The sequence below is a fragment of the Apostichopus japonicus genome, chromosome 18 (genome assembly GCF_037975245.1).
Source record: "Apostichopus japonicus isolate 1M-3 chromosome 18, ASM3797524v1, whole genome shotgun sequence".
In the NCBI taxonomy this organism is placed as follows: domain Eukaryota; kingdom Metazoa; phylum Echinodermata; class Holothuroidea; order Aspidochirotida; family Stichopodidae; genus Apostichopus; species Apostichopus japonicus.
This window is the reverse complement of record NC_092578.1, coordinates 19693481-19708288: the sequence shown is the minus strand read 5'-3', so window position 1 is coordinate 19708288 and position 14808 is coordinate 19693481. Positions and strand designations below refer to the sequence as shown.

The following is a 14808-nucleotide window of genomic DNA, read 5'->3' as shown; positions in this document are numbered from 1 at the left end:
TGTTTATGTAGAAAAAGGGCACAATTTTAACCTGAGGAAAAGTGGGGGGGCACGTGCCCCCTGTGCCCCCCCCCCGGTTCCGCCGCCCTTGCCACTTTCTCTTACTTCTCACGTTTCATATCTTTTCTTTTCTACTTGAATAAAAGTCGGCATGTTAAAAAGACATAAACAATTTTAAAAAATATAATAAGAAAGTTACCAGAGGTCGGAGGCAATCGAAATGACATTGAAAAAATGAGCTTTGTTTTTCATATGTAAATATAGAATTTCAAGCCAGTCGGGCAAAGTTTACATTGGCATCAAATACCGCTCCACAATATAACGTCATAAAAATCGATAAAAATACTGTTTGCCCTAGAATTGGACTCGCTTGGTCCATTGATGCAATGATCAGGACGATCAAATGCATTATTGTAGAAAGTGGGAGGAGAATGGAAGGGTAGATAATTATGATATCATTCCGAGTCTATACAGCTAGGGAAGGCCAGTGGCGTAGCTAGAGGGAGCCAGATTTTTTACTTTCAAATTTGCGTTGTGCTAGTCTTGCCCCCCCCCCCAAATGAAATCCAGTGATGTATTCAAAACAGTGGAGGCGGAACCGGGGGGGCTTGGGGGGCTCAGCCCCCCAATGAAAAAGTTGAGGGGGCAAATGCATGATAAGCCCCCCCCCCCCCAATATTTACCAAGGCTCCGAAACGTGCATCTGCCCATTTTTCAATGCATACTGGTCGATCTGTCCGATGCACACGTATACTATATAGGTGTAATAATTTTAGTAAATCCTGGGGGACCCTCGGCCCGTCCCCTGGCTATAGACCTTTGCGAGTACACTACGAGTAATAGCTACTCTCTTAAAACACCATCGAATATACAAATTACAATGTTTTTACAGATTTTTACGTGCAATCTGAGAAATTGCAGGCTTGAGACCGATATTTTAGGGCTAGGTATTCGCAGCAGAAAACACTCGGGAAGTGCCGTTTCCGGCCATGTGGGGGTTTGACAAACCCAAAATTTTCTTGTACGCTCCGCGCCAACCGATGGTGGCGCTCCGCTTAGATAGTCTCCCGCATTAGCCCCCCCCCCCCCCCTAATAATTTTCCCGTTCCGCCGCGCCTGATTCAAAATACTTCTTTTTACATTTTTTTGAGTTCTAATCAAAAGTATTCATACCTCAGGGCTCATGTTCATACTTCATGTAAGGTCAGAACTTGGAAATCAGACCGAGATATTATACATTTTGGGCCTTTATCATACCCACATACGGAGACCGTTGATCAATGTCGTCCTACAGAATAAGCGCCAATAATTTGGCCGGTTGTAACTATTACAAACTAACGCTAGCAACCCATGTGTATTTTCAGCGACTTATGATGCCACTTGTGGAGAATTTTCACTGCACGTATAGGCCCAATGGGCCTAGTGTAACTTGTTTGTGTGGAAATCTGGGCATGTAGGCCTAGTGAATTAGAGAAGCTAATTTATTCATTGTAGGTCTATCTTTTTCATAATGTGCGGAATTATGCAGAAACCACGATGTCTCTGCAATAGAGGTAAATTAAGTGAAAGTGTGTCATGTTCCACTGAACCATTGGATGTGTATTTGTGCAGACGAGGTGCCCGTTAATACATATATTTCTTGGTAATTCCTACCATCAACCATCGAGGGGTTTCCCTCTTTAAGAAAATCTTGCCCCCCTAATGTTAGCTACGCCACAGTGGGAGGCCACGTTGACTTAGAACTTATGTTGTTGGTACAAGACCACAGATGGGACCAAGGGCGGCGGAAGCACTTTTAATCTGGGGGGGGGGCACCGACATCAAAGGGCACTTTGCAGAAATTCTATTAGACTGATGCAGCCTTATATTTAGTACCCTTTGTAACTCTTATTGTATTATCTTATTTGCGTATACACATCACTCCATCAACACCCCCCCCCCCCCCAATAAGGAAAATATGCATAGGCCCTACTAGCACTGCAATATCCAATGCGCAAATTGGGAAACAAGGAACAAGTTTTCTTTTGAGACAAGTGTTCATTCTGGTTCCCTGGCCTCTTGCTAGCTTGAGACACCTCAATTTTTATGTAGAAAAAGGGCACATTTTTAACCTGAGGAAAAGTTGGGGGGAGGCACGTGCCCCCCGGTTCCGCCGCCCTTGGATGGGACTCACTATTGTTTAGTCTTTTCCCGATTTAAAATGTCTCGTAGTTAAAATGGCAAGCGAATGTGGCCAAAGAACACTTATATTAACAGAGGGCGCTCTTGTTGGCTTACATTTAGAGTTTATTTATGTTCTACTTTCATTCAGAGCCATGTATACCTCTTTGTTTGCATTAATGTAAAATACATAACCTGTCATTTTTCAAAGCTCGAAGCCTTAACGTGTTGAGATGTTTCATCCTATCAGACCAACCTATGAGAGGTTATTGAGCCCCCCCCCCCCACTCCCCTTGGCAGTAGTATACTGCATGATGTTGGTGCGAAGAAGAGTTTTGCCTGACCATTGCCTTTTCCAAACTTAAATGATCGGGCTGTTGTTTAGCATTAGGAGTGCTGTTGTAGGTGCAACTTTCCGAGATTTCCCTACAAAAACACTTGGGTATATGGGGGAGGGAGCAGAGTGGAAATGTTATACATAAATCAGCCTCCCTAGAGAGATAGTCATGGTGGGGGGGGGGGGGGAGACACACCCAAAATGTTCTGCTCAGTATGTGCGGTACACATGCTGACGGAGTTAGTGTGAAGGTTGGTTGCAATGGACCCCCCCCCCCCCCACACACACACACACCTACCCAGTGTTAACACTTCAAAGATCAATATGTACGTTTTCTTTTCCTTCACAAAAAAAGTAAAGTACAATTTCTTCTTCATAACACCTAGTCTTCGACTTTCCTTGTTTCATGCCGTGGCATCAATCCCTTTAATCCAATTTAACACTCATTTAGCAATCAGGAGTTCGAATTGTAGCAGACTGAATTGTTTGTCACCTTATCTGAATATTCAATGTGACAGCATTATGGTCTGCTAGTGACCGTGTCCAAAGAATGCAATAGCTTTGTGACATAGTTGTTACAACATCAAATGATGTTATAGCATCACAGGCAATTGGGTTCATCTAATAATTTTAAATTATTTTTTGCTCGAGAGCACCATGACAAGATTTCTGTCCCTTCCGTAATAATAACAATGTCAGGAATGGGGATTTTCATTCATCTGTCAATAATAGTTAATGAAATAAACAATAAAATACCATTATCAATTGCGACTTGAGTTTATTGAAATCACCAAGTACAATCCTCTTGTTGCAATGTCACCAGATGTCACTAGAATAACAAAACAAATCGCTGCTTTTCCCAGCAACTAGATCATAAGTAGAAATAAGCACATACTTATTTACATATGAAACACAACCAGCTATGGTATTTCCAAGATACATTTGGCATAGCAAGGTACTGTCAACCAGAATGAAAACATTTCATGGTTCCTGCTGCTGCTCATTGAGTAACAGGGAACACTCCAAGTATTTACTGATGAAGCAAGATCAATAATTGCCTTACAAAGCCACACCTCCTCATAAATACACACGTTATCCATTATAACACACATCGCCATGTGTAAGCTACCTATCAATAACACACTCACCTTTGATGAAACTGTGACTTATGGTTGTCTACTGTAGGTTTAACCCTGTGACCTCATTAATATTCATGATATGAGCACCAAAATCAATATTTTTGTCAACTAGTTATGGACCACCCACCCACCAAATATAGCACTGATCAATCATAGCCCTTGTTGAGTTATCGTGTATACAAACTTAAGTGTCACACACATACACATATACACACACACACACCGACCTGACTACAAAGCTTTCAGCAAGAAACCAAAACTACAAAATGCCATACACAAAATGCACATAATTTAAGTTTGCTCTTGTGTTTGATCCAGGCACAATGCAACATGATATTTCTTGTTAATTAAACAAAGAGGTAATTGCATACTTCCTTGACAGCAAGGAAATGTTAATTGACTGTCAAGACTGACTGAAACCACAGAATGTTTAACATACAATGGGTGGGTTCATTTGCTGCAATGTTCAGAAAATAACATTATATGAACCCTGCTGAAGGATAACTATTTCATGCCACAACAAATACCTTTCCACAGTGAAAAGAGCCATTTTAGACTAAATAGATCTGTCAATAAATGAACAGAACATATGTCACCTGTGATTTGCAAAGGGCATATTTCTATAGCGTTTTAATGTTAAAATTTGTTATTTATTTTAACGTTGTTTAATTATGATAGTAACATGAGCAAATACTGTATACCTACAAACCTTTTCTGCCACACCCCTTTTTTATCATCATTGAACAACCATTCCAATTGTTATTCTGCTTGCATACAGTGCTTTCTCAATTGACTTGAATTGTGATCAATAATAACATTGAGTTGCTTTTTATAGTTATTGGGATCATTTGCTTGATCCTATGAAGTTTTACAGTACCTAAAGGAGTAAACATATATAGAATGCCTGCAAAAGTAAAATACTAACTGTATCCAAGGACAGTATTTAACTTATCACAATATGAGGTTAATTGCATTATACCATACTGCAGCTTTAAACAACTACATACACATAAACCTGCAAGACCAAGAAATATGCCTCCTCTCAATCCATTGCCTTCTCAGGTATGCATAGTATTCCTTCAATATTAGCAACCATGGCTGGTGAAAGACATATAAATTGATAAAACTAAATTATAATTTTCAGTTGGAATGTCCAGCCAAATCAGTCTCCATGTGATTACTGTCATGTCTTTCTGCTACTACTTGCACTTATGAAACTTTCTCTATGAGGCTTCTTATGCCCTTCAGCATGTCTCTTGACATAAATAGAATGAAAAGATAAAAATTGTCAACACAATATGCATGAACATATGAGTGTGATGTCGGGTATTTTGTGTGAAGTATTTGCCAGTGTTGCGCACTTTTGGCAAAAGTTTTGCTCACTGCCATAGGTGAAATTGTTGAATTTCTTCTCATACAATGTCTGAAAATTTTGCCAACAGATGATTGGATGAACACCAGCCCAGTGACTAAACTAAACTGAGAGGATGAATATTTTAAGTTGCCACAGAAATGCTTGTGGTTGCAATTGTGACCTTGCAGAGGAAATTGCATCCAACTTTCACAAAAATCCATCACAAAAAGAGTTTCCAGAGCACTTAAACAACCATAGATACATGTAATACAGCTAATCCATTAAAATCACACTAAAGTTGTGAAATTTTAACCCTTAATTTACATAGCTTTTTTAATACTACTGATAAGTTACCACTGTAAACTGGTCATATACAGTATACCAAAAGATTGAGTGATTTGCAAACCCTGAAACTGGCATGTTGTATGATATGCTGCAGGTTTCCTGTAAACAAGGCTCTACTTGATTCATAAATAAATACTCGACCACATCATGTGTCAAGGTGAAAGAAAAAGACATAATTTTATAGAATTCCTAAATACAAACTGTAAATGATGACATATGCTGCTAGCACAGAGACATGTATGGTGAACAAACTTACCACCTTGATCTATTACATGTTAATACCAGTAGGAAGCTAATTGTATTTTGCCAATTTTGAGCTGTCTACATAAACTTAATAGTTCAATCTTTTGTCAAGCAATCCCACTTGCCTCAAACACAAGACTGCAGGGTTTAAAGTTGGTAAAGGATGGCTAAGCCAAAGGCTGTCATACAGTTGCAGTGCTATGAGGGGTTTTCACACCGCCCATTCAGTAGTTACTTCAAAAAGGTACTGTAGAAAGATGAATAACAGATGGATAACAGCTAGATAGATTGACAGAGTGAAGATGCTGAGTCACAATATATCAAGTGGCATAGCTGGTTCGAGCTAAAAGTTACATTCCAATATGGGAGAGTCTTTCAAATATCCAGTTGCTCAGACTTACCCCAGTATTTTATATACACTGTGCTTGCTCTCCATTAACCAGGTGCCACTCCATTAAACTATGGAAGAACAACATTTTGCTCCAGAGTCTTCGTTCATAGGAGGCATCCATCATGGACATACTGTTATTTATCATGATGGCAACTTCCATAGACCAGTCATGGAACCATGCAAAATATTTTGTGTCTTTGAGTGCAGCTTTACTTTCCTTTCCAATGTTTTTGGTTGTGCTTCTACTGCCAGCACTATCCTTTTTTATCAGCATGTTAACGATCATTGACATCTACTGCCAGGGTGTGTTGTCAGTAAACCATCTTTTGAAACTAAGGCCAAATTGGATAGTCAATGCTTTTAAATGACATATGAAGTTCTCTTGTATCTCATGCTGATCACCTGTCACAATTTTATTCAAATAGCTCAACACCCTGTCCAAACAAGCTTGGATCTCAATCACTGCAGTTTACAAAGTCATTACAAACTAAGGGCTTCCAATTCCATCCACAAAAGTCCATGAAATACGTACAGTATAGCCAGGCTATAGTGCTGAATAACATGTGGAGTGAGTACTTGGTAATAATATATTTATCAAAATTGCAGACAATACGTTGCACATTGTTATACGGTGTACATAGGACAAACAATGGGGCATTAGACATATTGTGAATCACCTCTGGGTCAGCATGACGCCCCTCCCCCTTGGATTCACCAGTACAAAACTAAGTATTGATTCCTAACATGCAGTTACGCCTATAATAGTAGTATAGTATTACTACTAGTAGCATACTACTACTACTAGTAGTAGTAGAACTAGTTTATACTATGCCTACTACTAGTAATAGGTAGGCTATATCGAAATTCGGACTTCTTCATCAATTCCAAAGCGCCCGAATCGACCGCTCGCCATTTCTTCATTTCTATGATCCTTCAACTTAACTATACACGCTTGAAGTCGGGCTCGAAGTCGCCATTCTTCTCGTCTACGCTTCGCACTTTGTTTACATCTATGGGCGCAGACATCTTGATTAGGGGTGCTTGGCAGCGATTGGCTGAAACCCCAGACCTTCTCTAAGATCTATTTGGATTGGTGCTAACATACTGTGACACCGTCACCCTCTATAGAGGAAAATCAACTTGAAGTTAGCGGCAGTTGTTCACTTCAGAAGTTGGTGTAAGGTAATGTATCGTTTGCAAACAATTTATCTGCATATTAAGCAACTTCATTTATTGGATAAATAATATACTTCTTCATTGCCGGCATATAAAATCTTGCACAAACACAACTCGAAAGCGGAAAGCCATTTCTATATTCATGTTATTTCCAACGAAGGTGTAGTGGTTGTCATTTTGTCAGGTTGTAATAGGAGAACACAGGTCTGTGTTCGATTCATATGTTTACAGCAATGCAGAAATGTCTTTTAAGTTGTAACAAAGCTGGAAATCGTTGCTTCAAGGGAAAGGTATTCTCACTCGTTACCAGTAGCGTCGAGAGCCAATTTGGACCTCGGTGACACTGGTGTCTCTTGGACTGTAACCCCCCCCCCCCCCCATTCCCTCTCGTCAGGCCTTTACTTTACTTTGTGCTGTTTTAACTTTGTATCTTGTGTATTAAGTATTATTGCAAAATGTCTACTTCGGATATTGGTCGCATAGATGAGTGACAGACTAAGTTAATCTATGAGGTTCACGGGTGCGGGATTCGGCAAGATGTTCTATTGACAGACTGAGTTAATCTATGAGGCCTCGTATTAACTTGGAATTTATCCGATCACCTCCTCGAATTCATTTGGAATTTCAAGTCGTCTTTAACTTTTACTTACTGTTCCAAATGGCGGAGTGATTATTGTCTTGTCACTCCCAGAACAATGGAACGATTGTCCTTATATAAAAATAACCAACTGTTAGTTTTAAAATAAAACCGAAATAAAAGAACGAGTTCAAGAAGAAACGCATTTAACAAGAGAGTAAAAGCGTGACTTTATTTGTTTATTGCATATTATAAACAAGATTTGTAATGAGCAACGTTTAAGGGAGTTGTTATATGGAAGAGAATTCTCAATTAGTCTGTGTAATCATGCATATAGGCTAAGAAGAAGTTATTGGCAAAACAGAAAGACATTCAAAGTAAATAATTGAAGGGATTAAAATCTGGGCAAATAAAGAACATATTCTTATCCATATTACTGCATAGTAGTAAAAATGTCACAACTTAAAGGTCTGCTGTATAGACCCACTGGCGGATCCAAGGGGGGCCATGACCCCCCCCCCCCAAAGGTGAGCCAAAAAGTGTTTCCGAACATCCGCTAAATCATATGATTGGAAATTAATAAAATCGAGAGGAATAGCAGTGGTAGACTAGTCGAAACCTTTTCGTTTTCTGGTTTAAAATTAAATGCAGAGCTCCCAACTGACCCGCAATTCGCGGGAATTAGACCCGCAGTCTAACACCCAAACCCGCTGACCCGCACAAGCGTCCGAAAAAACCGCATTGTAATTGTCAAGTATACATAAAAAAATTTGCATCAAATTTTGACTTAGCAACCATCATTTCTTTAGCATTTAGCACAAGGGCGGCGGAACCGGGGGGGGCACAGGGGGCACGTGCCCCCCCACTTTTCCTCAGGGTTAAAAATGTGCCCTTTTTCTACATAAAAATTGAGGTGTCTCAAGTTAGCAAGAGGCCAGGGAAGCAGAATGAACACTCGGGAAGGGCCGTTTCCGGCCATCTGAGGGGTTTGTAAAACCAAAATTTTTCTTGTACGCTCCGCGCCAACCGATGGTGGCGCTCCGCTCAGATAGTCATGCATACAACTTTGCAAATCCCGGCTACGCCCCTGACTTTTAATGAATTTATGTGGGTCAAACTCAAAGCTATTTCGAATGGAAACAATTTGTTAAGATATTAACAAGAAATAAACTCTAATTCGGAAGATTCCTACATTAGCAACTAGCATGATTTCACCTCATTTTGTCTCAATAGAAAACTTGTTCCTTGTTTCCCAATTTGCACATTGGATATTGCAGTGCTAGTATGCATATTTTCCTTGAGGGGGGGGGGGGGGGCGTTGATGGAGTGATGTGTATACGCAAATAAGATAATACAATAAGAGTTATAAAGGGTACTAAATATAAGGCTACATCAGTCCAATCGAATTTCTGCAAAGTGCCCTTTGATGTCGGTGCCCCCCCAGATTAAAAGTGCTTCCGCCGCCCTTGATTTAGCATAATAGTGTATAAAACCTCCTTTACAGCATCATTTGAACCTTTGAATTGGGGCGAACAGCGAACATTTTCATGCCACGGGAAAGAATGAATTATCACCTACTATTCAATTTATTGATGTTCAGTGGCGTAGGAAGGTACTTTTGAGTGGGGGGGGGGGCTGAAGACTGATGGCCGGCCTGGGGGGGTCTAAGGGGAGGGGTGTCCCCCTCCCCTTTGGAATCAGGTAGCCTCAGATGCAATTTGGTGCAATATAGCACACTTCAACACCCACTCCATTTTGTAAACTTAATTTTGTATTTTCACCAGGCCTTAGATGCAATTTGGTGCTCCAAATGAGATTTTTTTTTCTCATTTGGAAATGAAAAAGGGGTTTTCTGACTTGCGAAGCGGGGGGGGGGGGGCGGAATGATACTTCCGCCCCTCCACATTTTTCACTGGGGGCTGGCGCCCCCCAGCCCCCCCCCCGGTTCCTACGCCCTTGTTGATGTTACACACAATAAAATGCATATTTCTCTGAAAATTTTGGGTGACAAAAGCCTTTCATAAGTGCCACCATTTTACATGTAGGCATCACCAGGATTCCAAAAAAATTCAATAGGGGAGGGGGACACCCCCTCCCCTTATACCCCTTCCCCAGGACGGTGATTCGTGGCATGGACCAGCATTTGCCTTCTCAAGAGTTGGGAGCTGTGTAAATGTATGAGCATGAGGATTTACAGTTTAACACCATTTTGCAGTTACAGGCTGGTTCTAAGAAATTTATAACCTATGAGAAATAAAATTTCTTGAGAAAGATGATCCCAACTTTGTTTTATAAATATTTTAGAAAATTACACCTGGGAAACATTTGTTTTAGAAGTAAATTAATATCACCATTGTACACTTTTGTCGCACCAAATTGCATCTGAGGGCATTCAGCAATAGAACATTTTCCAAAGAGGGGGCACCCCCTCCCCTTAGACCCCTCCCCCATATCACTCTAATGCCACTTTGGCCCCTCCCAAACGAGGGCCCTGGATCCGCCAGTGTATAGACCCCAACATAACTATCACGGAAAAACGCTTCTTGGGAATCGACCTGCCTTGTTCGTAAAATTACTTCTTTTTACCAATTAGTCTGCAACTCCTGCCACATACTTTTCCTATATGAGGGTCTTTGTGTGAACGCTGTATGATTAACTACACTGTAGGCATGAACATATTTCCAAACAGTGTTTACACGAAGAGCCTAATGGTGTTAAGAAGCTATGCAGGCTAATCTTAGAGCGTGAGGTGGATTTACGACCGTGTAGGTCGATTACATAATCACAAAACTTTCCTAGATAAAGCGTGCTATAATTGGAGCCAATAATGCAGTTCTATAAGGAAGTACAAAAGATATCAATTTACATATAAAATAATAGTTAATATGTTTGATTCCATTATCGTTCTCTTTTAGTTTTATAAAGCTAAAATAAAATGTTTTGATTGGGTTATAAAAAGTCATAAAACTATTGATTAAACATTAAACATTAACTGTAGTGATGTGATCATCAATTTAACTTTAACATTAAAGAAGCATTCCAGATATTAATATATTTAAAGAGTTAATAGCTATAGAAACTTGACTACAGCTCAATATTTTCTTTTTCCTTGTTAATCAAAATAAAATAAAACTGTTAGCAAACTGCTTATCCACTAGAGAGCCTGTGTAATAGAATGTGTAAAAGTAAGTTGGCCTGACGTTTCGATCCAAGCAGGATCTTCTTCACAGGCTAAATGACAAGTAACAGTATAACAGAAGGGACAAAGTACTTAGAAAAGCAAAACTAAAATTCTGTATAAATTCAACCTTTAAAATATGATTCTGTAAAAAGTATACTCTGAAGATATATCTACTCTATAAAACAGTAAACTAATATTACAGTAAACCTTTATTTCGTTTATTGGTTTCATATGTATGGTTTCATATATTAGTTTCATATATTCGTTTCATATATATATATATATATATAGTTTTACTAATTTGCAGCCTACATGGAACACAGCAGAAAAATGAAAGAAGCAATGTATTTGAGTTTCAGGGGGATGAAGTAGGTTCCATCTGAATTTTCTCAGTGGTGTTTTCGTCACTGTTAACATTTTGATTTCCTTTGGGGTTTTTGGAACTCGATGAACCTGTGGATCTAGTATTGGAACTTTTGTTAACTTTGTATCCTCCAGTCTGCCCAAAAATTAACCTCCATTCCATTTGGACTTCCTGGTTTCTCACACAGAAGAGGAGAAAGATGAATAATCCTTGCAGGGAGTTGCAGATGAGGAAGAGGAGGTTAAATATAAACTGGGCACCACCTATTGCAAAGAATCCAAACAGCCAGGCGAGACCCAGCAGCATCAAGATGGAGATGGCGTTTTGGATGCGTTTAATGTTTTCTTTCCTGGGATCATCCTTCTTGAACTGTGGGCGACATGTGATTTGTTTGATTATTAAGACAAACATGACCAGATTGAACACCAGCATGACAGCGATGAACAGAACAACACCAATGTAAAATGTCATGGTACCTGTTTGCGGAAAACAGCTGCAGGAGAGAGAGGATCAGATGATGTAAAAAAAATCACTGACCTTATAAATAGATGAAACAGTTGCTATATAGCTGAGGATATTTAAGAGCACCGTTTCCCTAAGTAATGGTTTGTGTGAGGATAAACAGGACCAGCTCTTTCTTTGTTGTAACAGATAAAGAATCTACCCTCTGCCTTTAATCCTCTCTTTGTCCCTCCACAGTTTATCTCCTTCCTCTCCTCTTCCCCTGTTGCTTTCTTTTCACCATCCATTGTCTACTTTTAATCCCATTTCATCCATCTCATTGTGTTCACCATGCTCATTAACCTGTCTGTATTCTGTGCGTGTTTTTGTCCCCTCTGTTACTGTAACTTGTCATTTAGCCTCTGAAGAAGATCCTGCTAGGATCGAAACGTCAGGCCAACTTACTTTTACACAGATAAAGAACCTGCCTGAACTTAGTAATCCACTGATGGTCATAAATAGAAGACCTTCCCCAGTGTGTGTGATCCCTAGATGTTTGTTAACAGCCGAATGTCCCAACTGTTTGTGGTCAATACATCTTCATCAATCGCAGATATAACCTATTGTTTATATGGTCCATGCATGTTTATGATCAGCAGCATTAGCCTATTGTTTGAGGTCCATGCATGTTTATGATCAGCAGATTTAACCTATTGTCTATGGCCCATGCATGTTTATGATCAGCAGATTTAACCTATTGTTTGAGGTCCTTGCATGATTATGATCAGCAGATTAAACTTTTGTTTGAGGTCTATGCATGATTATGATCAGCAGCAGATTTAACCTATTGTCTATGGCCCATGCATGTTTATGATCAGCAGAATTAACCCATTGTTTGAGGTCCATGCATGTTTATGATCAGCAGATTTAACCTATTGTTTATGGCCCATGCATGTTTATGATCAGCAGCATTAACCTATTGTCTATGGCCCATGCATGTTTATGATCAGCAGAATTAACCTATTGTTTGAGGTCCATGCATGTTTATGATCAGCAGATTTAAGCTATTGTTTATGGCCCATGCATGTTTATGATCAGCAGCATTAGCCTATTGTTTGAGGTTCATGCATGTTTATGATCAGCAGATATAACCTATTGTTTGAGGTCCATGCATGTTTATGATCAGCAGATTTAACCTATTGTTTGAGGTTCATGCATGTTTATGATCAGCAGATATAACCTATTGTTTGAGGTCCATGCATGTTTATGATCAGCAGATTTAACCTATTGTTTATGGCCCATGCATGTTTATGATCAGCAGATATAACCTATTGTTTGAGGTCCATGCATGTTTATGATCAGCAGATTTAACCTATTGTTTGAGGTCCATGCACGTTCAAAAACAGCAGAATTAACTTAACATTACATTAGCACTCTTGAAATATATTCCCTCTCACTAAAGTATTAAATGTGTAATTAAATACTCCTTGAAATATATGCCAAATTATTTGGAAGGTTGATCAAAACAACAACTCTCACAAGCTAAAAATTGGGAGCAAGACTGAAGGTCATTAACAGAGGAACTGCAATCTATCAGGATGTTACTTACTAATCTCCTCTGTAATTTACTGACTTCACAGCGACCGATACTACCACAACCACAAGAGGAAGACCTGTCAAAAATGAATGTAACAGTTTATTAAGTTTAGATTTCATTAACTGATCTTGCATAGGGTGCATCATACTTCCAAACTGTCCATTACTTTGTAAATTACAGATTGCAAAGAGGATCCAGTTTGTCACTCTGGATATTTGAGGTAATTTTGTGGTTTAACCCTTTGAATCAATATCACATGAATCACTGGCCCTCAAACATTGTGTGTTCCCTCCCCCTCCCCCCCCCATCACCATAGATATGAACCCTATTGCACCTCCTCTGAATATATGGAACTTAAATACTTATACAAATCATGATTACCCCATGCAACCAAAGCTGCCTTCTTCATAAAATGTTGGACACCTGAGTTAAAGACTTTAACGAACAAGAGATACATGTTCATCGCTTCTACACACATCCATGCAACAGTGGCGAGACAGAAGTAGTGAATGAGGGCACCAAACATGATGCAAACAACTTCCAGATTTGCACGGTTAATCCCGATCAAGAATGAAAGGTAGAGACCAAGGAGAGCAAAGCAGAGATTAATTAAAATCTGCTGAGGTTGCTTGGACCGGAGTTTCCTGAAAGAGAAAGAAACATGTCTTTGTATTAATCCGACATGAGTTGAAGTGCAACATTAATCTTGATATGTTGAATACAGTTCAAACTACACTGCTACCAGTTCAGGTTCTATTTCCATAATATTAGCATAGTATTAGCATAATATTAGCATAGTATTAGCATAAAGCCCAAAATGTAAATATAAGATATTTATTGCCTCAACTAAAAGGACAACCTGAATGTTAACGAGGATGAAATTAAAAGAAAGTACTTTGGTTGAGTTATTAAATTTGTTAAGACAAATGGATAATATTTAGGCCTGCATTACAGAACCAATCACGATCATCATCAATTTAGCCCTAAAGGAGCATGTCAGAGATTTAGTATAAAGCTGATATCAATCTTGGAAACCAGAATAGCTATAGGCCTAAAGAAACACTATTAGCACTCCCATCACACCCCTCCTCCTTTTTCCTTTATTATAATGACAAACCAAGATCAAAAGTCTGCCTAAATTAAGTCATCCATCAAAAGATTATTTAACCTCTTTTGCTTCAAATAGGCTAGACAGACAAAGCTTGGTCAGTTATGGCCAATTTTTATCTTCATTTTGGTTACAGACTTTTGCAGCAAATTGAATTTTTTACCCATTGAAAGATATTTTCAATACACTGAAATCATGCAAACCTTCAGCATTAATGAAGATACAGGTAGTATATGTATGAACATACACCCTGTATGTACATATATGTACATACAGGGTGTACGTACATATATGTACATACAGGGAGTATGTACATATATATATGTAGGCCTACATACAGGGAGTATGTACATATATGTACATACTCCCTGTATGTACATATATGAACATACACC

General features: G+C 39.1%; 1 protein-coding gene across 4 annotated transcripts in view; it reads right to left on the bottom strand.

Moving 5' to 3' along the window:
* Positions 1-7940: 7940 nt before the first annotated feature.
* The window catches only part of LOC139959020 (uncharacterized), a 50792-nt gene continuing 43924 nt past the window's right edge, over positions 7941-14808 (bottom strand). For all 4 annotated transcript variants that reach the window (XM_071956526.1, XM_071956528.1, XM_071956527.1 and 1 more), the window contains 3 exons: positions 13687-13949; positions 13318-13381; positions 7941-11760 (listed from right to left, as the gene is read on the bottom strand). In XM_071956526.1, the coding sequence (XP_071812627.1) occupies positions 11259-11760; positions 13318-13381; positions 13687-13949 (829 nt within the window). In that variant the 3' untranslated portion in view covers positions 7941-11258. The remainder of the gene's footprint in view (positions 11761-13317; positions 13382-13686; positions 13950-14808) is intronic.